This window comes from Erinaceus europaeus, chromosome 17, assembly GCF_950295315.1.
Source record: "Erinaceus europaeus chromosome 17, mEriEur2.1, whole genome shotgun sequence".
NCBI lineage: Eukaryota > Metazoa > Chordata > Mammalia > Eulipotyphla > Erinaceidae > Erinaceus > Erinaceus europaeus.
In genome coordinates, this window is record NC_080178.1 from 2939713 (window position 1) to 2962035 (window position 22323).

Genomic DNA, 22323 nt, shown 5'->3' on the forward strand with positions numbered 1-22323 from the left:
CAGCACTGAATGCCTCACTTCCCTGCAGCCCTGTTTATATTGACATACTTCTAGGGAGAGGTTCAACAGCATTCACCCAAGTTCATCTCAATTTTAAAAGATGCCTGAGCAGAACTACCACTAACTAAATCAAACCTCCACTATCACCCTGCAGATAGTACTGAGTCCTTAGATTTGCCCAGAACCAGACTGGGCCAGATACTATCAACACAGCATAGTGTAACCATCCCCAACCCCCCCCCCCCAATCCGACTTCCATGAAACACCATTGCTCAGGGACACACAGACGGGACAGAAGATAGTGTGTGGAGGCGAACCAGACAGGGACCAAGCTGTTTTCTGTGTCCCATATTAGGCAGCCAGAGAAAAACTCATGGAAGTGCAATGCCAGTTCTCGGGTGGATGCTAGTCATCTTCGACAACAGAATCAATGGCGTAAGAATATAGACTTAGTTGTAGTTTTCCTGTCTCAGTCAGATATAAGCACTGGGTCACAAAGAATCTGAGAGCTCACCCAACTGGAGCCCAGCAGCCAGGGAAGTGGGTGGATGCAGAGGGCAGGACCTGCAAACATAAGGTCTCAAGTTCAATCCCCAACATGGCATGTGCCAGAAACGCTCTGGTTCTCCTTCATCTCATTTACAAATTCTCGGGGGGGGGGGGGGGTTGTCCCTCATTTTTACCCCATCACCATCCACATAAAGACTAATAATAATCATGTGCTAGTGAGAACCAGTCAGTCATTCTTTGGATTTGAGCAGATATACAAAGAAATGGTGAAAAAAACAAATTTCAATTGGGACAGGAAAGTAACAATGTTGTTGAAGCCACGGGGTTTTTAACATTTCTTTAAAAAAATTTTTAAATTTTGATTTCTTTTGTCATCATTCTTTTATCATTGGATAGAGACAGCCAGAAATTGAGAGGGAAGGGAATGAGAGAGAGAGAGAGAGAGAGAGAGACACCTGCAGCCCTGCTTTACCATTTGCAAAGCATTCCTCCTGCAGGTGGTGACAGAGGCTCAAACCTGAGCCCTTGTGCCCTGTAACATGTGCGCTCAACCAGGTGCGCCATTACCCACCCCCCAAATATTTTTATTTCTCAATGGGAGATACACCAGATCATCATCCAACTTTGGCTTACAGTGGTACTGGGGACTGAACCTGGGACTTCCTAGCCTCAGGTATGAAAAAATCTTTTTGCCTACCCATCACGCTCTCTCTCCCTAGCCCAGCCAGTTTTCAGTATGGCTAGAAACTGAAGTCTGACCAGTCCGCGCAAAGCCTACCTCTTCCTTACAAGTTAGTCATACTGACTGGCTTAGTGACTACTACAAGGGTCATCAGGAGTGGGTGTCTACCACTTCTCAAATAGGGAAAGCCCTGTATCTCAAACTAGCAAAAAAAAAAAAAAAAAGTAAGTTTATAACTAAAGTGGATTCATGCGAGAAACTCCACTGGGACAGAAATTTATGGCCACCCACCTGGGTTGTTTGTTCAGTATAATCCTCCCTTCTCTTTTTCTTTGGTATTTGCAAATCCCACTTACAATAAAGAAAACTTTCTCTGATGTTTATCTAGAGTTGAATGTCAAAGTTGACACCACCCCTCTTCTCTTCCAGGACCAAATAAAGAATCCAGACACAAATCCAAACAAGAACTCTCTTACAGCACCCTAAGTTGAAAAACCATTTATTTCACAGGAAAGAAAAAGGTGACCCAACTCCACGGTCTTGTCAAAAAGACTCAGGAGTGGTGACAGTCTCACCAAATCATTCCCAAATGCGCGACACCCACTGGAAGCAGGAGAGAGGGGGTAGTAACTGCCCCCCACACAGTTTCTGCACACAGTGAGGTCTGCTGGGAGAACAGAACACGAATGGGAAACTACAGAAGAATTGAACGACAGGAAAAGGGGAGGAGAGGAGAGGAAGAGGAAGAGGAAGAGGAAGAGGAAGAGGAAGAGGTGGTCTGAACTTAGCAAGGTAAATTAAGGTCCACGGTTCCTGAGGGACTGAACGCACAGAGCCGAGAACGTCCCGGAGATGGGGTACCACGAAAGGTGTATTCTCATGCACAACCGCAGCGGGGAATTTCAGCCCACACACATCCCACCTGAAAGAGAGCACAATACAGGGGCTTTACAGAAAAGCTCAAAAGGGCTTCCCACTTTCAAGAACATTTACTTGACACCCTTTAAGTTCAACTTGTACCCATGCCCACAATAACAGTAATCTCTAAAAGTGAGAGAATAGGGTCATCCTGATACTCGGAATGGCTCTAAAACTGTGGCACTAGATAAGTGAGGCTTCGATGAAGAAGTGTTCCAAGTTGAACTCCTGAAATTCATAGAGTATTACAAGCCAGGAAATTAAAAAGAGCTTGAAGACTAGAGATGGTTCATCTAGACCAGACCGGGCCTTCCTCTAAATAAAGCAGGATCTCTTTCAGGAGAGTAGTCAGACATATTGCACGTCTCCTAACGTGAACATTCTGTAGAAGGAAGGTCCCCATCGTAAGTTTCACTGTAGGTCAGGACAAGGAGAAAGGTTCAGTCTGTCTCTGGAGTAAAAAGCCAATCCAGGCGTTAGTTACTATGAGGTCCACGTGAAAACCACCGTCTCAGCAACAGCAGCACTGGCTGAACAAACAGAGACCCGAGGACATCTAGCTACCTACGGAAGGGACTAAGGCAAGTCGGTGTGGGGTGTGGCGGTGTACTGCACCAAAGTCAAAGACTTCGGGGTGGGCGCCGAGGGAGGGGTCAGGTCCTGGAACATGATGGTAGAGGAGGACCAAGTGGGGGTTGAATTGTTCTGTGGGAAACTGGGAAACGTTACCCATGTACCGGTGAACTGTAAACCATTAATCCCCTAAGAAAAAAAACCAAAAGGAGGCAGTTATGGGCCTTCATATCCTTCAAGTTTTTCAGTCCTATCACTCATTATCTCTTATGCAGTGAACCTGGCAAAGCAAATACCTCCTCCCTCCCTAACTGCAAATCGGACTGAAGTTTCACTCACCCTGTCATTACAGGCTTACAGATCAATGGTCATGCCTGGGACCCACTTGGGCATTCAAAACAAAGGGTAGTCTTAATACCCACAGCCCAAAGCTGGCCCACCTGCCTGAGAAGAAAACATATTCAAACAAAGCGAAATGGACCCAGAGGGAAAAGCTAGGGGGACTCAAGAAGTAGTAGGTGCTTGGTTTTGTTACCCGACTCTGGCTTATAGAAGTGCCAGGAACTGAACCTGGGGCCTTTGGAGCCTCAGGCATGAAAGGCTTTTTTTGCATAACCATTATGCTATGCTGTCTCCCCAGCCCAGTGGTTCAGTAACAGTAAATAACCAGAACTATGGTCATGAAGGGAGGGAGAGACGCTTAAGGCAAAGCTCCCGTCATCATTAGCAGAAGGCAAAACTAGCAGGTCTGTGAGCCCTTGAAGAATGGAGAGGATGCCTCATCTGGCACTAGTGGGGGCAGCAGACAAGCTCTTACAGGACAATTTGGAAGACAAAGCAACAGAATGCTAAGCATTCATTCTCATTCCATTTAGGGAATTAACCTCAAATGAATGGAAATCCGGGAGTCTTGAGTCTTGAGTCTAGGCTCCAGAGTTCAAAGCAGACGGGGAAGTTTCTAGTTGTAAAAAAAAAAAAGCTAGCTTCCCTACTCCTCCCTTCCCTAACTTGGCAGCTCTTAAGGGATGAGCTATTCAAGAACGTCAGGAGTACACACACACCCCCTCTTCCCGCCCCAGATTAAGATGACAGTTCTGGTGGTTTCCAGTTGACTGGGATCTAAGCAGTGATGATCAGTTTAATAATGAGGTCGGGATTTTATTACAGGTCATCTGACCTTTTACATAGCACAAATCAGAACAGGAAACTTGCAGACCTTAATGATGTCACACAGAGAATTTTCAACCAAGGCTCTAAGAAACAGCGCACGTGTCCTGGGTTCAGCTCAATCACAGCAGAGGTGTGACCCACTAGTCATCACGCCACTCTCTGCTTTTCCAGGCAATAAACAGAATCAGACTGATTCCCAGTAGTAAGAGCCCTGGAAAAACAGCCACAGGCAAAGATGGTTTACATTAAGCACTCAGGACCTCTTTCTCCCTAGGCTTTGAACCAGGCTGGTATCATCCTCACCCTGACCCCGCAAAAGCAAGCAAGCAGGGCAGCCTAGCTGAAGCTTTTAGGCTGCGGCAAGGCAGCAAAACCACCACAGGGGACTCCCCACCGCTCTCACCTCCAGCTTTAAAAGGCTGAGTACCGCGCCCGATCCGCATACTGCTCCCGCTCATACCGGGCCATGTCGTACAGGGAATTCCGCGCAGCCGCTGAAGCTTGGGACAACTCACTCTCATGCCCGTAACCGTAGCCCTCGCCAACAGAGGGGACCGGGCCTGTAGCGCGACGCAGGGGGCTCCGATCCCGCCCGTAATATGAAGAGGAAGCTGCAGTCACAGCCGCAGCAGCTGCCGCAGCAGCAGCTGTGGCGGCGGCCGCTCCTGAGGTCGGCAACAGGTGTCTATCGTAGGGATCGAGAGAAGTGGACGTGAGGTGACCCATGGCTGTGTTCTGGACTTGTGGCAGCTGGGACAGGGTCTGCTCTGCGTAATTATACGCGGAGGCAGCTGCAGCTGCCACGGCCTCATAGGAGCGGGCAGCACGGCAGCGCTTGTAGTAGGCCTCGAGCGCTCCGTACGCGTTGTTGTAATACAACGAGTCCCCATAGCTCATGCTGTAAGGCGTGCGCACCGCTCCATACTGCTCGTTATATTGCTCGGTAAAGTCGGCCACTCGGCCCGAACGATCTACCGGACACTCTTTGGACCAGTGCCCCTCTTTCCCGCACCGATAGCAGCCGCTCTGGTCTCCCATCCCGGGCGCAGTCCTAAGCCGGCTGGTGGACAACTGCACGTGCATTCGTTTGCCTTGAAGAAACAGACGCAAAAAGGGTTGCGATCACTCTTAGACAGAGCCCCAGCCCCACCCCAGGCGCTGGTCACAGCGGCTTACCTACAGAGTGTGCGGGCAGGCCTCACTGCCCAACCGATTTTAAAAATACGCAAAGAAACAAAAGGCCAATAGTGAGCTGGTTTCAGGCAAAAGACCGACTAGATGAAGAGAGACTGAACCCTAGTTAATTCCAGCTTAAGGCTCAGTGAACTACTCACTGAAAAACAAGCAAAGGGAGACCTCCTCTTTGAAGTAAGTGCGGACAGATGCTCCACCCTGTGGTCCAGTAAGAAAACGGGGGGGGGGGGGGGGGTGGGGTGGGGTGGTGGTGCTCCACAAGACGACACCCAGTCCTCCCTCCAAACCCAGAGGCTTTCTGTCACTGAGCAGGAGACGCCACCCAGCTGGCTGCTTGCTGCGGCAGTCGGGCCACCCCGGAACCAGAGAGGACAAGGCTGACAAGTGACTGTGAGGGAGTCGTGGTTGGGCGGAGTAGCCGAGTTTAAGAGTGTCAAAGAAAGACTTTTCTCCATTTGTTGTTGTTGTTGTCATCATTTTTATTATCGTTGCCGTTACTGCTGGGTAAGACAGAGAAACTGAGAGGGGAGGGGAGGGGAGGGGAAGACAGACACCTGCAGACATGCTTCACCACCTGTGAAGCGACGCCCTCTGCAGTTGGGGAGTCATGCCAGTCCTTAACCCACTGCGCTACCACCCAGCCCCGACGACTGATTTTTTTTTTTTACTTTATTATTTTGTATTCGATAGAGACAGAGAGAAATCGAGGGGAAGGGGAGACAGAGATGGAGAGAGACAGAGACATCTGCAGCCCTGCCTCACCACTCGTGAAGCTTTCCCCCTGCAGGTGGGGACCAGGGGGGCTTGAACCTGGTTCCTTGTGCACTCAACCAGGTGCGCCACCACCTGGCTCCCCAATGACTGAATTTTTACAGAAAGAAAATTATTACTGTTAGTGCATTAAGCTTCAACCAAATGAAAGTACTTTTTCGTCATCAGCTAGGGATCTGACAACAGAAGACTCTTGTTTTATGGTGTTTTGCCAAAAATCATAATCTGTCTACTGGAAATCAATATTACTTCTGAAAACTCAACAAAAGGACATTGTAAAATGAGCTGGGAGATTGCTGTATTACAGCAAAGGACTTGCACGTCAAGCCCCGGCTCTACCATACATGCCGGAGCTCAGCAGTGCTCGGCTCTCCCCTCTATTAAAGATTTTGTTTTACTTTGGATACAGAGAAAAGCAGCGGAGAAGGAAGAAGATATAGAAGGACAGAGAGAAAGACACCAACAACACACCCTGTAGGGGGGATTAGGGGCTTGAACTAGGGGCCCTTGTGCACTGTAATGTGTGCACTCAATCAGGTGTGCCACCACCTGGCCCCTTGTCTCTCCTCTTAAAAAACTATTCTTGGGAGTCGGGCGGTAGCGCAGCGGGGTTAAGCGCACGTGGCACAAAGAGCAAGGACCGGCGTAGGGATCCCGGTTCGAGCCCCCGACTCCCCACCTGCAGGGGAGTCGCTTCACAGGCGGTGAAGCAGGTCTGCAGGTGTCCGTCTTTCCCCGTCTTCCCCTCTCTCCATTTCTCTCTGTCCTATCCAACAACAATAAAACAACACGGGCAACAAAAGGGAATAAATAGTAAAAACTATCCTTTAAATGTCTTTCCCCTATTTACTGGACAGAGAAAGCCAGAAATTGAGATGCAGGAGGAGGTAGAGAGACAGAGACCCCTGCAGCCCTGCTTCACCACTTGTGAAGCTCTCCCCCTGCAGATGGGGACAGGAGCTTGAACCCATGTCCTCGTGCATTCTAACAGGCGCTCAACCAGGTGCGCCACCACCCAGCCCCCTTCTTAACGTTTCCAGACCTCTTCACCAAAGCGGTTTGGCCTAACAAGACTGACCAACTTACTACCTACCAGTAAGCTAAATTCCATCCAAGACTTTCCAATGAATGTGGCTCCGATGCGGACTGAGTGTGGAGACATCCAAGAGGCCAATGGGCAGAGTCAGGAACAAAGTGAGAAACACATCAAGCACTTCAGCCCTTTTAAAGTGCTAGCCTATCCCCCCCGCGGCAACCAACAAAACCGGACAAAGCAAGTGCAAGCAAGGCACCAGCCTCACGTGTTCACACTGCACATGGGGCGCCCAAAGGCCATCAAGGATTTGTAGATCCCAAAGGGGGGGGGGGGGGAGTTAGGTCTCTTTAAAAACCTGAAAATTGTGTGCAGTGCCTGGAGAGCTGGATGTAAAAGGCAGGAGGTGCTCGGTTTAACCCCTGACATTCTCTGTGCCAGAGTGACGTCTTACCCAAGTTTTCTTTTGATGGTAAATAAACTAAAAGTAGGTGCCTCTTAGATGGACAGTGGAGAGATCCTATCATACACGAAGGACCCCCAGGACAGACAGACACTGCTCCTCTCCCCGTACAGGCAGGCACAGCCGGCAGTTTACTGGACGGTACGTTAAGGGAGCGGCTGTGGGAGGAGGGAAACCAGCCGAACCCAGCAGCCACAGGCAGCACCTGAGGTCCAGACGCCAGGCCCGGTGGGTGCTCGATCAATCGGCTGACTCGCCCTCCGCTTACACGGTAACCTCCACCCGTGAACACCATGGCTCCTCTCACACTGGGTTAACAAGGCTGCCCCAAAAGTAGCTCCCATGTCAGAGACCCACAGGAGAACCTTTGCTCCCAATTAAGTTGTTGACAGAAAGTAATTCTCAGCTTACCAATTAAAAAAACAGAGAGAGAGAGAGAGAGAGAGAGAGAGAGAAAGGGAACAAACTAGACCTAAGAGACCCGGGCCGCGTAGCAGCGCACAGCCGCCCAGCACCCGCGCCCCTAAGGGGGAGCCCAGGGGAAGGCGCATCGGCGCCCAAACAGCAGAGAAAGCCGCTCTCCGCCCGGGATACAGGGAAGAGGAAACAGGTCTGCAAGTGTTGGAGGAGGTGTTCCAACCACAGGGGACCCGGAGGAGGAGCGAGGGCTCAGGAGCTCGCCAGGGTCACCGCCCCCAGCCGCCCTGGCAGCTTCCACCTTAAAGGAGACCCCGCGATTACCATCAAGTCGCTTCCTCACCCGCGCCCCGACCCATCTCCAGACAGCGTCTCTTTACCACGGATGTCACCCAACTCTCACTGTCGTCCCCTGCTCGGAAGCGCCCGGAAGCCGCCTTTTAGCTGGAGAACGCTCTGGTCCTCCGAGCGAAAAAAAGGCAGCGAGCGCTGCCGCCCCGCACCGGCATCTCGGGGCATCTCGGGGCCGCCGGCCTTCTGCTGCGGCCACGATCCAGATCACAGATCGCGGCTCGCTCATTCGCTCAGCGACCGGGGCGGGGGTCCGAGAGGCTTCAAACAAGGGGCTCCCGCCGCCTGAGGCAAAGGCTATAAAAACCCCACCAACCGTCCGGACGGCCCCATCCGCTCCGCTCCGCTCCGGCCTCGCCGCCGCCGCCGCCGCCTGCCCCGCACCCCGCGCCCCCTCCTCCCCGCACCCCGCCTGCGCCCGAGGGGGGGGGGGGCTTCACCTTGAAACTCGGTGTTGTCGAGGCCCCGGATGGCCTCCACCGCGTCCTCGGCGCGCTCCATGTGCACGAAGGCGTAGTCTTTGACGATGTCGCACTCGATGACCGGCCCGTACTCCTCGAACTTGGCGCGCAGCTCCTTGTTGGTGCAGGTGGGGCTGATGTTGCCCACGTGCAGCTTGGTGGAGGTCTTGCTCTTGTTCTTGCTGGCCTCCACGTTGATGTTGACGCCGTGCAGCTTGTAGTGGTGCAGGTTGCGGATGGCGTCCTCGGCCGCCGTCTTGTCCTCGATGTGCACGAAGCCGTAGTTCTTGATGATGTCACATTCCAGCACCTTCCCGTACTGCTCGAACAGGGCGCGGATCTCCTGCTCGGTGGCCTCCCGGGGCAGGTTGCCGATGAACAGCTTCACCATCTCGGACGCGGCCTGGGCAGGGACAGACAGACAAAGGTCTCTCTCTGGCGGGAGCCCCCGGCCCACAGCACGCGCCCGGCGGGGCGGGGAGACGGCGGCACGGTCGGAGGGCTCCCGCCCGAGCTGAGGCGCCCCCGCCTCCCCGTCGCCAGACATTCGCGCACACGGGTCTCGTCTCGGGGGGGGGGGGGGGGCTGCCGAGCACAAAGGTCCCTCCCGCGGGGCGGGTTGGGGCCGGGCCGGGCCGGAGGGGGAGACGCGGGCCGGCCGACCCTGAGGGGAGCCGGCCCGGAGCCCGAGGGCAGCGGGCGGGCCGGGCCGGGCCGGGCGCGGCGGCCTCCTCGCGGGAGGGGAGGCCGTGGGGGAAGGGCCGCCCCGGGCTTCGCGGCGCGGCGCCGGGCACCCCATGCGCACGGCTCCCGGGCGGCGCGGAGGCCGCCGCCCCCGTGGCCTCCCCGCGAAGGCCCCCGGGCTGGGAGGGAGCTCCGGGGAGGGCGGACCGACACGGCCACGGGGCTCGGGATCGCTCACCCGCACGGGAAGCAGCAAAGCTCTTGCTCGCGGCGCCGACGCTCCCGACAAAACGCTAAGATGGCGGCGGCCGCAGCGGTGACTCTGGGTCGGGAGGGGCGGGGCCTCCGCCGCCGGATTGGCCACTCACCGCGGTCAGAGGCGGGCGCTCCCGCAGCTCCTCTTCCCGACTGGTCACCCCGCACGCCAATCACCTGAGGGGCCGGTAGAGGCGGGAGCGTCAGGAAGCCCGAGCTCTCGGCACGGAAGCCAATGAGCACCAACCTGCGAGGCCGGGGCCGCCGATTGGGCGAGAGGTCGGCGAGGAGGCGGGACGGCAGCCCCGGGCGGCGCGGCGGGGTCCGGCCCCCCATCAGGCTGAGCACGGCGCGGTCGCGGCGGCCGTCTGCAGCTCCGGGGCCTCCGGGGCGGCGGCGGCGGCTCGGCGTCGTCTCCACGTCCAGCGCCCGCACGCGCAGGCGGCCCCGCACTCCGTGGGCCTCCGCTGCCGGGTCGCTCCCGCCAGCCTCTCGGCCGCCCCCCCCGCCCCGCAACCCGGCCGCCGAGGGCAGCGGCGCGCGGACCCCACAGCCGCGTTAGGAGCCGGGTGCCCCCACCCCGAGCGGGAGCCGCCGCGCCCGAGGGGACCCCCGCCCGCCCCCGGGGGAAAAGAAAAAGCGAAGCCGAGAAAGGGTTTTGTTTCGCTTTATTGGACGCCATCACCAGAGCTGTCAAGTTTCCAACCTTCCTTCTAGCACCGACCTCGGCGGGCAAAGCCCCGGACAAGGCGCTCTAAACACAACGACCGGGAGCCGGGGGTCTTGCCCTGGCTGCGGGGCTCCGCGTGACCGCACGCCCAGCAAGCAGGGGCGCCCGAGGGGTGTGGACGTGACAGACCGAAAGCCGGCCCCGCGGCTACTCCGCGGTGGGCAGCGCAGCGCCTGAAGGCCAAAGCTCGGCCATGCCGCTGACCCCGGGCCGCCGACAGGGCCGAGCCGCGTGTCAGCTGTGGGCGCCCTCTGGGGGCCAGCGCCGTCCTTCCGGGGGTGGGACGCTCACGGCTCCTTTCATTTTCACTCCCCCCCCCCCTTTTTTTCTTTTTAACCGGAGCCCAGCTCAACTCTGGTCTGTACTGGTGTGGGGGATCGAAGCTGTAACTGCGGAGCCTCAGGGCATGATCTCTGCGTGACCATCTACCTTCGCCCATTTGGCGTCTCAATAGCCAACGCATATGAAGCCAACTCATTCTCATTTTTTTTTTTTTTTTATGAATGAAGTAGGAGGGTGGGCGGGAAAATGAAACGAAGGAGGTGCACACCAGAGCATCACTGGCACATGTAACAGCGAGGGCTGAGCCCAAGACTCAGACCTCAGTTCACTAGAGCCACCCAGGAAGTCCGTGCACACCACGCCCTAGCCCCATCTAAATGCCTGATTTCCATCTGAAAGCCCTCTAGCGCTTTGTTGTACTTTGCAAGCTCATCCAACTGATTAAAGGACACTAAATTATTCTCATTTTAGAGCCCACTGCGACTGGAAAAATCTCACTCCTCATACCCCATGGGATTCTTGCCAGAACCTCCCCATCCTCTTTTAAAAGTCTCTTTATGTCCCTAACCAACTGTGCTCCTGCACATTCTTTTTGTCTGGAGCTCAGCTGTGCCGCATTGCTCCTTGCCAGGTGCGATCCAGTCTCAAGACTGCACAACCTCAATCGTGTGCTTTACCACCTCAAGCTCCTTCCAAATATACTTACCATGCCAGCTGAAGTCCTGTCTGTGTGCTTGTCTTCTGCCTCCCACCCGTCCTCCCTCCAGCAAAGACAGCCATCCCTTGTTCTGTGTCCTCAGTGTGAGGGGCAGCTGGTACACAGTGTACATGCTGAAATGTTTGTTGACTAAATCAACAAAAGGTTGAAGGAATGCATGAGTCGATTTAGCGATAGCCAAAAGCTGAGCAATGGCTGACGGGACTTCAGTCGTCATCACCTTAAGAACATGAACAGTTGCTAAAACCAGGGATATTAATATGCCTTAGCCACTCTTCCTCAAAAGATGCTTAAGGAGTAACCTGTACTACAGCTTTAAAAAACTATTCTTTTATTTGGGTAACTATTTGACAGATCGTAATAAAGCGCATACATTTACAAATCGATGGATTACAGAGTGTCCTTACACTTGGCCACAACGGATGAAAGCCATTCAGACTTATTAACAGCAGTGAAAAAGCAGCAAAGCGTGACTCCAGCACATGCAATGGCAGGGAGCAAACTCGGGATCTCATAACTCCCGAGGTCCATGCACACACCCGCCCCCAAGCTGGCGGAACTTGTGTTTTGGGTCTCTAGGGTTACCCCACTTGACTAATGCAAAATGAAGCTTCAGACAGAGCTCCCCCACCACCAAGGCCACTGGTGGCTTCGGTGCCCGCGCCGCTCCCTGCGCCGCTCCACTTGTAGCAGCTTTCTCCGCTCCTCCAACACCTACTTTCCCTTCTTTTTTTAAAGACATTTTATTAATGAGAAAAGGAGGGGAGAGAGAAAGGACCAGACAGCATTCTGGTGCATGTACTGCCAGAGACTGAACTTGGAACCTCATGCTTGAAAGGCCAATGCCTTATCCACTGCGCCATCTCCCAGAACTTTTTTTTCCCCCCAGCCAGAACACCGTTCAACTCTGGCTTATGGTGGTGTGGAGTACTGAACCTGGGACTTCGAAGCCTTAGGCACAAGTCTCTTTCCATAACCATTCTGCTATCTACCCAAGCTGTCTTTTACCTGCAGCACTGAGATCCAAAGGCTTGAATCTAGGTCCTTAGGTAGTGTCTGTAGCTGGTCTCCACCCAGCCAAGTCTCATCTAGGATTAAAGACGGCTCCATGTTTACCCCTTAGGGCTGGGGAGATAAGATGACTATGCTAAAAGAACCCCCCCCCCAGGACTCCGCTTCCTTCAGCAATGGCTTACTACTGGTGCTGGGGACTGAACCTCAAAGCCTCAGGCCTGGAATGCACTTTGCAGAACCTACAAAGCTATCTATCTCCCCAGCCCCTAAAAGACTTCTCTTAGCAAAAGTCCCAGGTTCAACCTCTAGCACCACCATAAACCAAAGTTGAGCAGTGTGATTTGGTTAAAAACAAGAAAGCAAAAAAAAAAAGTTCGCTTCTTAAAAACCATTAAGGGAGGGCTGGGCGGTGGTGCAGCGGGTTAAGCACACACGGCCCAAAGCACAAGGACCAGCGTGAGGATCCCGGTTCGAGCCCCCAGCTCCCCAACTGTGCGGTGAAGCAGGTCTGCAGATGTCTATCTCCCCCCCCCCCCCTGTCTCTCTGTCCTACCCAATAACGACAACAAGGGCAACAAAGGCAAAAAAATAGCCTCCAGGAGCAGTGGATGCCTAGTGCTGGCGCGAGTCCCAGCAATAACCCTGGAGGCCAAAAAAATAATAAGGGTATGTAAATTTGAAACACCTGGGGCCAAAAAGAGGCCTTGCGTGCAGCTCTCTGCACAGCTTAAAATCTCAGCACCACGTAGGAGGTGCCAGGCAGGACACCAGGGGCGTTACCCGAGCTGTGTCCCTCCTTCCCTGTTCTTCTGAACGGAAAAGCTACGTGGGAGCAATGACAAATGTTACCAGTTTGGCTAGTCAAGCAGCACAGCTGGACAGTGTGCTGCTCTGCCAGGTTTGCGATTCAGGTTCAAGGCCAGGACCCACCTCGCTGAAGGAAACTTCGGTGCTGTGGTCGTCAGTCTAACAGTGATACAAAAAGAATCTCAGGCCTGAGTGAGGCTCCATCTTGTCACCACCAACTGGAGACTGAGACTGAATGGGCTGTTTTAAAAGCAACTTGAAACATGTGTGCCATTGATTCTTAATCTGGCCAAGTTCCTAAAAAGGTATTTGTTCATGGTCCGGGAGGTGGCCGGGTAGTAAAGCTTTGGTCTCTCAAGCATGAGGTCGGTCCCGGAAGCACATGTGCCCAGTCCCGGAAGCACATGTGCCAGAGTAATGAATGTCTGGTTCATCCTCTCTCCTCCTATCTTTCTCATAAATAAATAAAAATTTTTTTAAAGTTATTTGTTCAAAGTAATTTAGAAAGCTAACATTCAGGGCTGATGCGGTGGTGCACCTGGTTAAGCGCACGTTACAATGCGCAAGGACCAAGGTTCGAGCTCCCGTGCAGGGGGAAAGCTTTCCAAGTGAAGTAGGGCTGCAGGTGTCTGTCTCCCTCTCTATCTCCCCCAACTCTCGATTTCTGTCTATTCAATAAATATAGGAGTCGGGCAGTAGTGCAGCGGGTTAAGCGCACATAGCACAAAGCTTAAGGACCGGCATAAGGGTCCGGTTCGAGCCCCCAGTTCCCTACCTACAGGGGAGTCGCTTCACAAGCGATGAGGCAGGTCTGCAGGTGTCTATCTTTCTCTCCTCCTGTCTTCCCTGCCTCTCTCCATTTCTGTCCTATCCAACAACAACATCAATAGCAACAATAATAATAACCACAACAAGGGCAACAAAAGGGGAAAAAAGTAGCCTCCAGGAGCAGTGGATTCGTGGTGCAGGCACCGAGCCCCAGCAACAACCCTGGAGGCAAAAAATAATAAAATAAAATAAAGGTAATAATAAAGAATTAAAAAAAAAAAGCTAACATTCTCTTGGAGCCAGCCAAGCAGAAAGATATATTCCAGCTGCAGATTTTGAACAAAAGGTTATACAATGCATGTTAGTCCACGTACACAGAAGCCAGAATTCATCTTAGGAAAATGAAGGGCAAATCCAAACTATTACTTTCACACATTTAGGAGTATTCTTATTCACACACATAATTCAATCCCTGGTCAAGAAACTGGGTTACGGGAAATACTTTCATACCTGGGGCTCCAAAGTTCCAGGTCCAATCCCTGGCACCACTATAAGCCAGAGCTCAGCAGTGCTCTGGTTTAAAAACAACAACAAAAGAAAAACAGTATAGCCTATGGCTGGGTCAGAGCTTGCTGGGCGGGCCTCCATCACCACCGCCAATTTCCACACCCTCCGCTTCCTTACTGTCTCTTGCAAATCCCCTAGGCCAGATAGTAACTCCCTTCATACCCAGAGAAGGTGGTCACAGGAGACATACTCCTAGTCTTATCTGAGACCAGATGTCCCAAACTTGGCTCAAGTGGCCTGATAGCAACAGATGATACTTACAACAAACCCACGGCTGGACCGGCACGATAGCTCGTCAGTAGGTGCTCAGCCCGTGCCCGCCCGAGGCCCAAGCCCAGTTCCTTACAAGTTGAAAGATGCTTCAATGACGCACTCTGACTCCCTACCTCTATACCTTCTGTCTCCTTATGGGGGGGGGGGGGGGAAGAGGCCCACCCACGCTTTTAGTGTTATTCATATATGCAAGTCACACCCAAAGCCAAAGGCTCACTCAGGCATGTCTGCCACCAGCCATGCCAATGTCCCCAGGATGTCCTAACTCCTAATGTAACTATCATCCTGCTATCTATCTACCTGGCCCAGTTCTAACTCCTTATGCCTAAGGTGGCAAGCATTGAAAAGCAGCCCTTGGTCCCCACCTGCAGGGGAAAGCTTCACCAGTGGTGGAGCAGAGTTGTAGGTGTCTCTCTCACTCCCTATCACTCCCTCCCCGCTCAATTAATGACTGTTTCTATCAAATAAATAATAGCAAAAAATAAAAATGGGGGAAGAAAAAAATGTGTCCACCAGGAGCAGAGGAATCCCAAAGGTGTGAAGCCCCAGCAGGAGAAAAAGGGGGGGGGGGAGGAAAAAAAAAACCTTATGGCATGTACCTATTACAGCCTTTGTAAGAGTACCTATAAAACACTACCTTAAACTTTCTACATGCTGGGGTCGGGCGGTGGCGCAGCGAGTTAAGCGCACATGGCAGAAAGCGCAAGGACCGGCATAAGGATCCCGGTTTGAGCCTCCGACTCCCCTTCTGCAGGGGAGTCACTTCACAGGCGGTGAAGCAGGTCTGCAGGTGTCCGTCTTTTTCTCCCCGTCTTCCCCTCCTCTCTCCATTTCTCTGTCCTATCCAACAACAGCACTGACAACAACAACGATAAACAAGGGCAACAAAAGGGGGGGGGGGGAGAAGTTTCCAGGAGCAGTGAATTCGTAGTGCAGGCACCGAACCCCAGTGATAACTCTGGAGACAAAAAGAAAAAAGAGATTTTTCCTACATGCTGCCCATCTTCCCTATTACCCAGACTCTATTTACATAGCCTACAAGTCCCTAACTCTAAGAAATGTATTCCCATCATGTACTGTCACCCTATTTTAGAGCCAGCTTCCTTAGCTGGATAGGATGAGACTGACTGAAGCAGCAAGTCTCACTGCCTTTGGGAGGTCGGAACTGAAGGGCCTGGGGACAAATGCCAGGCTGACACTTTCAGGAAAAAGGGGCAGGCCCCAGGCCTACCCAGGACTTTGAGAAGGTGCAATTCAGTCTAGTCCATAGGAAAGAGCTGTCTGCCGAGGCTAGCGTCTCTTTGGGTCTGGCTCCAGAAACTGTTTATTAATTTATGTTTCCACTCCCACATCAATCAGAGGGCTGTGGGTACGTACTGCCACACAGCGTGGTATGGGAGATGGGCGCGGCCAGATTTGGGGTGGTTCTCGTCACCAGCATTAACAGGGTGCTCTGAGCAGAACGAAGCTCCAAGGTGAACCATCTAAAATGTTTCTAATCTGGTGCCATGGCAGCAGGAAAAGCCTTCCAACTCCACCCTTCGACTTCTCTTTGGGAGGTGGCACAGAAGGTACAGACATGTGCTCATGAGGTCCCGAGTTCCATCCCCGACCATGCATGCAGCAAGCGATACGGTGGTGTTCTCTGGTTCTACCAAAATAATAATAATTTTAAAAAAAAGTCTTTAAAAAAAGAAGAAAAGGTTGGGCAGGGAGCAGTAAAAAGTCCCACATGCATGAAGCTCCAGCTTCAGATCTGTCCAACGCAAGTCAAGCAGTGAGGTGACTGGTGCAGAAGTTCCAATCCCCACCTCCTTTCCCCAGAGCACACTAACTCCCTTTCCACCCTCCCACTCACTCACACAACCATCACCAGCAAAGTATGAGGAGTGAACTATGGAATCAACACAAGTCATGTGATTTAAACTTCAAGAGGGGAGGGGATCCTCAACAATGAAAAAGCAAGAATGAAAGCGACATTTAGTCTCGTAGCTCCTTCTGGCTTACACCGAGCAAGAGGGCTGAGGACCTGCGAATAATCTGTTGCTAGTGATGACCACAGGCCACTCGTTTAAGAAGTTTTCCACAGGATGCATGGGGTTGGGTCAGTGGCAGAACTCCCAGTAGAAAAAGGGCAGAAAGCCACAGTGACAAATATTAGATACACAGAGGCCCCCATCGCAGCCGCCCAGTGAACCCACCCTCCATCAGCAACCAGACCCAGGTCTGTGTCAGCGTGGTCCCGGACCACCCCAGCCTCGCTGCGGAAAGGTGGCGAGAGATGTCAAGACCTCTCTCCCGTTCTTCCCCAGTTCGGCCGAGAATTGAAACGGAGCAGCAGCAAAGCAGAGAAGAGCTACCAAGAGATCATGGCCCAGGGCTCCCGTTAGTACCCTCAAGCAAGAAAGAGCCCATGGTTATAAAGACCTATGCTTTAGAGAAGACATTTGGGGTAAACCACTGTTAAAAAGGAGGGGAAAAAAAGGTAACAAGGGCAACAAAAATGGGAAAAATGGACCTCCAGGAGCAGTGGATTCGTAGTGCAGGCACCGAGCTCGTGATAACCCTGGAGGCAAAAAGATGGAGACAGAACCTACTTGAACTCCAGCGCATGCGCACCTCTCCCCAAAACCACCTCCCAAGTCAGACCTCTAAAACACCTTTGCCCAAAGGAATCAATAAATAGGTCTTGTTATCACTCCCACCCACCCACCCACCCGGTCTTCTTCCGTTCACCCATCCTTGAGCTCAAGACTTGTCTTGTGCCCAGCTGGAAGCACCGTATTTCTGTCCAGGCGGTCTTCACCAGTCTCGGGGGGAAAGCATACCTCAGATCCCATGATACCTTCAAATAAAAACCCAGCAAGACGACATCTGAAAACCCTGAAGAATGGAGCCGGGGAGTCCCGGGGCAGGACGCAGGAAGGACACTCCAGGGAAATGTCCGACAGGCAAAACACCAACTCTGCGGCGAGAAGGCCCCACGACCTCTTTCCAGTCGGCCCCGTCCCTCCTCCTTTCTCCAACCAAATGGCAGTTACCGGACACTGACATCACCCCAACTCCACTGCCAGCTTCCAGTTCTGGATCCCAGTCCCAGCACTCACTTGAGCCCACTAGTCTCTGAACAACGAGCAGACCACTTCCCACTTCTCACTTGAGAAGCCAACCTCCGTGTCACCCCAGTGGAGCACACTTGTTTCCAGAGAGGTCGGGAAACCACTCAGTCACAGGTAGAGGGAGACGAGCAGTAAACTTGACTGCACTTTGGAGCAACTGATTTCTGTTAAGGGAACCCAAGCACTTTGGTCCGGACTCCTCTCTGAAGATGGCAGGCAAGCAGGACGGTGAACTAAAGCCCTGAGGCCTCACCCACCCTGAATGTCTGCCTGGATGTCAAACTGGCTCCTCTGAAGCTGAGTGCAATCAAGACAATGACAACCAGGTTTCCAAACTGCAAATCGCCCCAAGTTTTATTTGTAGTCCATACAAAAGGGGAAAAAAATCCAGGTCTTCCAATACCACCTACTTGGGGAGTGGGGACGTGGGACCGTGCCTGGCACTCAGTATCGGCTAAAACATCAGGGTCAGCGGGGATGTGGACGCACACGCGCCCCGACTGTCCCCAGAGGAGCTCCACCTCTACAGTCCACGAGGGACAAAGCCAGGCATCCCCGGGCTGCTGGCACTGCTTAGCGCACAGGAGACGGTTAGGCTACCCTTTCCTGGCCTCCCTCACATGTAAAAAGAAAAAGGCGTCGCCGACCTCAGTTGTCGGTTGCTTCCCCATCTAGACGACCTGGACCTTAAATATGGCGCACAAAAATAAAAAGAGCGGGGGGGGGGGGGGGGGGTCGGAGGGTAAAAATATAAAAGAAACTTCCATCCTGGGCAGATAGATGGGAGGCAGCAGGGAGGGGAAACCGCACATCTAGAGCCAGTAGCAAGACTGCTGCTGAGGCGAAAGGATGGAGGTTACTCGAAGGGTCGTCTCCTGGGAACGTCCCATAGGGTGAAGGGGACGAACAACCGAAAACGGCAGCGGTCTGGGCCAGTGCTTATCATCAATCCAGGTCTACCCCCACCCCACCTCTCCTCCCCTCCCCTCCTTGTGGAGTCCCACCCCAGGACGCCCCTACATGCGGCGCTGGTAGCCAGAGTGCATCTGAGCCGCCCGCAGGTAATCATTATAGGAGCCCGAATAGCGTGCGTAATCGGAATGGGCATCGGGCAGGCGACGGTAATCCAGCGAGGACTTTGTCGGCGAGCGGCGGAACGAGAGCTGCGACTCTGATAAACGGCGGTAATCAGAGAGCTCGGCTAAACGCCGGTCGGAACCATACCTAGTCGAGAGAAGAAGACAGTGTGTGAATGACACAATTGAGGGCAAGGCTCCGGGTGGGCGTGGGGAAGCTGCCAAGGGAGTTGGGATGGTGGGGCACGACTGCCTTCTGCAAACAGGACTTGGTCAGAAGGCTCATCACCCCACAGGGCAAGCGATCAAGCTTGGTTCAATCCAGTGGGAGACCAAGCCCACCACGGTAGCCGTCCCTTCTGAACTGGCCCAGGTGGATTCTGGTCTAAATTCCCAAACCACAAGCCAGCTATCCCACCCGTGGGTCCTGCACAGAAAGGTGGTTGGTTGTCAGCAGAACGGCGGACGAAAGCCAGGTCCTCAGCCCCCAGAGCGGCTGCACCCCACACAGCTCGCCTCAGCCAGTGAATGCCAATGGCACTACTCCCGCAAGCCCACCCACCAGAGCCCTGAGGATCCCGGGGGGGGGGGGGGGGGCTGTGGGCTCGCTCGGGGCACCAGTGCAGCAGGCAGTGGCCCCAGGGCACTCGGGCTAGCTCAGACGGGCGACACTTTTCCCAGAGCCTGCGCCACTGGACAAGCTCTCAAACACCACCCCCTCGGCCTCTGGGGCTCCAGTTCCCCCCATGCCAACCTCAGCCCCCAGCCCTATGCCCGGGGGGCATACAGTACCTTTTCGACATGACGACAGCCTTTTTGTAGGGATCGTCGTAGCTGGCCCGGGGTGGGGAGAGGCGGGTACGCTCATAGGGTGGCGGGGTGCTGTTGGCGTTGGCAACGGCCCCCTGGGACATGGACAGGTAGGCTGCAGACGGCTGACCTGCCCCATCGTAGGCACTGCCTGGCTGGCCACGGTAGGAGGCAGCAGCCTGGGGGTGCTGCTGGGCAGCATAGGAAGCAGCCAGCGAGGCAGACGACTGAGCGCGGTAAGGAGCGGCCAGGGTGGCAGACGCCTGAGCCCCATAGGCGGCTGCGGTGCCGTAGGAACCGGTGGCCGCAGCCGCCGACTGAGCCCCATAGGAGCCCGATAAGCCCATGGAGGCTTGTGCCCCGTAACTATTCAGCTGGGTCTGAACCACAGGCTGGGCGCCGTAGGAGCCAGCCATTGGGGTAGTGCCCTGTGCGGCGTAGGCGGCTGGCTGGCTGGCATAGGCCGCAGCCGCGGCTGGCTGGGCCACGTAGGCTGCAGGCTGGGAAGAGTAGGAGGCAGCCTGCTGGGCAGCATAGGGGGCAGACTGGGCACTGTAAGAGGCCGAGGGCTGGGCATTGTACGAAGCCGCCTGGGCCCCATAAGCTAGTGAGGAGGCAGCAGACTGGGCCCCGTAGGAGGCTGCCTGGGCCCCGTAGGAGCCTAGCGAGGAAGCTGCTCCCTGGGTGCCATAGGAGGAGGCAGCCGCCCGAACCCCGTAGGAGGAGGCGGCCTGCGCGCCGTAAGACGGCTGGCTGCCATACGAGGCGAGGGAGGAGCCCTGGGCCCCGTACGAGTTGAGCGAGGAGGAGGCGGCGGCCGCCTGGCCCCCGTAGGAGGAGAGGGCCGAGGCTGAGGCCTGGCCTCCACCGTAGGGGCCGAGTGAGGAAGCGGCTGCAGACTGGGAGCTGGGGCTGGCCAGCTGGCCCCGGTAGGGGGCCCCGAGGGAGACGGAGGGCTGAGCGCGGTAAGACGCTGCCTGGGCCGTCATGGGCTGAGTCCGATAACCGACGCCCAAAGAGGCAGAAGGCTGGGCCCTGTAGGCAGCTCCCAGCGACACGGAGGGCTGGGCCCGGTAGGTGGCTGGCTGGGCCGTCAGCGGAGCCACGTAGGAGGCTCGGGGAGGTGAACGGCGCAGGGGGCTGCGGTCGCGACCAAAGAAAGGTGGCGTGGGCTGGCGGGCCTGCCCATCAAAGCCAGCGGCGCTGCTGCCGAAAGCCTGCTGGTAGTCAAAAGTGGCCGAGAAGCCCCCAGTTCCAGGGAAGGCCGTGTCCCCAGCCCCCGGTTTCTTGGTCTTGTCCCCAGTCTGGACAGCCAGGCCGGGCCCCTTCTTCTGACCCTTGGTTGAGAGTTCCACGTTGATGCGCTTGCCCTTGACTTCTTTGCCGTTGAGCTGCGCGATGGCGGCTTTGGCATCTGCTTCCTTCTCCATGTGAACAAACGCGTAGTCTGATAAAGCAGCAGACAGAGGGTTAGCAATTAGGGGGGCAGGGCCCGCCACCTAGCGGGCCCCAGACTGGACACACAGCACCCAGCTGTTGCCAGCCACTCCCTGGCCTCAGACGTGGCTCCCACGGAACCAAGCTCCTCACTGCTGCCTGTGGTTTCCTCCCCAGCCCCGCGTCCCTCTGCCGCCTCATCCGACTTCCTGGTCAAAGACCAAAGGTGCGTTCTGCCACGGCAAAGGCTCCACAGCTCTTGTAAGAATAAACCAGCAGACAGAAGGTTTCAAAAAAGGATTTCTGAACAGCCAAGTGTCCTGTGCTCACCCAACAACACTGCTCGCTTTCAAGGCTTCACTCTCAAAAATCACACAGGATGACGACTTGTCAGTCCTAGCACAGACCACACCTCCGCCTGAGATCCAACTGGGGGGGGGGGGAGGGGGGCGGGTGGTGGCGCACCTGGTTGAGTACACGTTACAGTGCACAAGGACCCAGGTTTGAGCCCCCGGTCCCCACCCGCAGAGGGAAAGCTTTGCAAGTGTAAAGCAGGGCTGCAGATGTCTCTCTGTCTCTCCCTCTCTATCACCGCTTTCCCTCCCAATTTCTGGCTGTGTCTATCCAATAAATAAATAAAGATAATTAAAAAAAAAAAATCCAACTAAGGAAAGAGACAGAGCTCAACACACGGCTCCCGGAACTCCTCGGCCATGAGCTCCCTTTTCTCAGTTTCTACAGCACTTTGAGCACTAAGCCTAACTTGAGTCTCATGAAAATCCTAAGAGCAGCAGAGAGGTTTTCATCGCTGTCCCTACTTTGTAGGTGGACAGACCTGCTCAGAGAACTGAACTGAGACGTGTGAGAATCCCAGCAATCCCAGCTCTCTCATGTCCCTTCATGGTACTGACCTACCCTTGAGTTCCTACGGAAGGGAAGACTGTCCTGTGACAGGTTAAACAGCTCCCAGCTCCCCCCACATAAGCAAGTGAGGCGTGGCAACGGAAACCAAGCCTTCTCCCCGAGGCTGTTCCACCTCTACCAGTTAGTTCCTCTTCAGGAGAGAGCCTCTCTCGGGCTCATAGAGCAGAGAGTGCACAGGAAATGCCTGTCTCCTCAGCTTCAAGTCCTGCCCGAGCAGACTCTGCACTAAAGCTTCCCCGGAGATCCTCATTCAAGATCTAAATGTGCTGTGGTGAGACAGGTTCTAAGGTGTTAATCTCAAAAACCCAACTCACCT

The 22323-nt window shown here is 54.5% G+C and overlaps 1 protein-coding gene across 9 annotated transcripts in view; it reads right to left on the reverse strand.

Annotated features, from left to right (window-relative positions):
- LOC103109550 (RNA-binding protein 4) overlaps positions 1–22323 on the reverse strand; it is a 42110-nt gene that overhangs the window by 14246 nt on the left and 5541 nt on the right. Inside the window, exons 1-3 of one of the 9 annotated variants that reach the window (XM_060175954.1) lie at positions 8523–8981; positions 4257–4944; positions 2124–2674 (exon numbers count right to left, since the gene is read on the reverse strand). In XM_060175954.1, coding sequence (XP_060031937.1) covers positions 4265–4944; positions 8523–8934 — 1092 coding nt within the window. In that variant the 5' untranslated portion in view covers positions 8935–8981 and the 3' untranslated portion in view covers positions 2124–2674; positions 4257–4264. The other 8 variants (XM_060175955.1, XM_016186261.2, XM_060175957.1 and 5 more) reach the window with 8 other exon arrangements.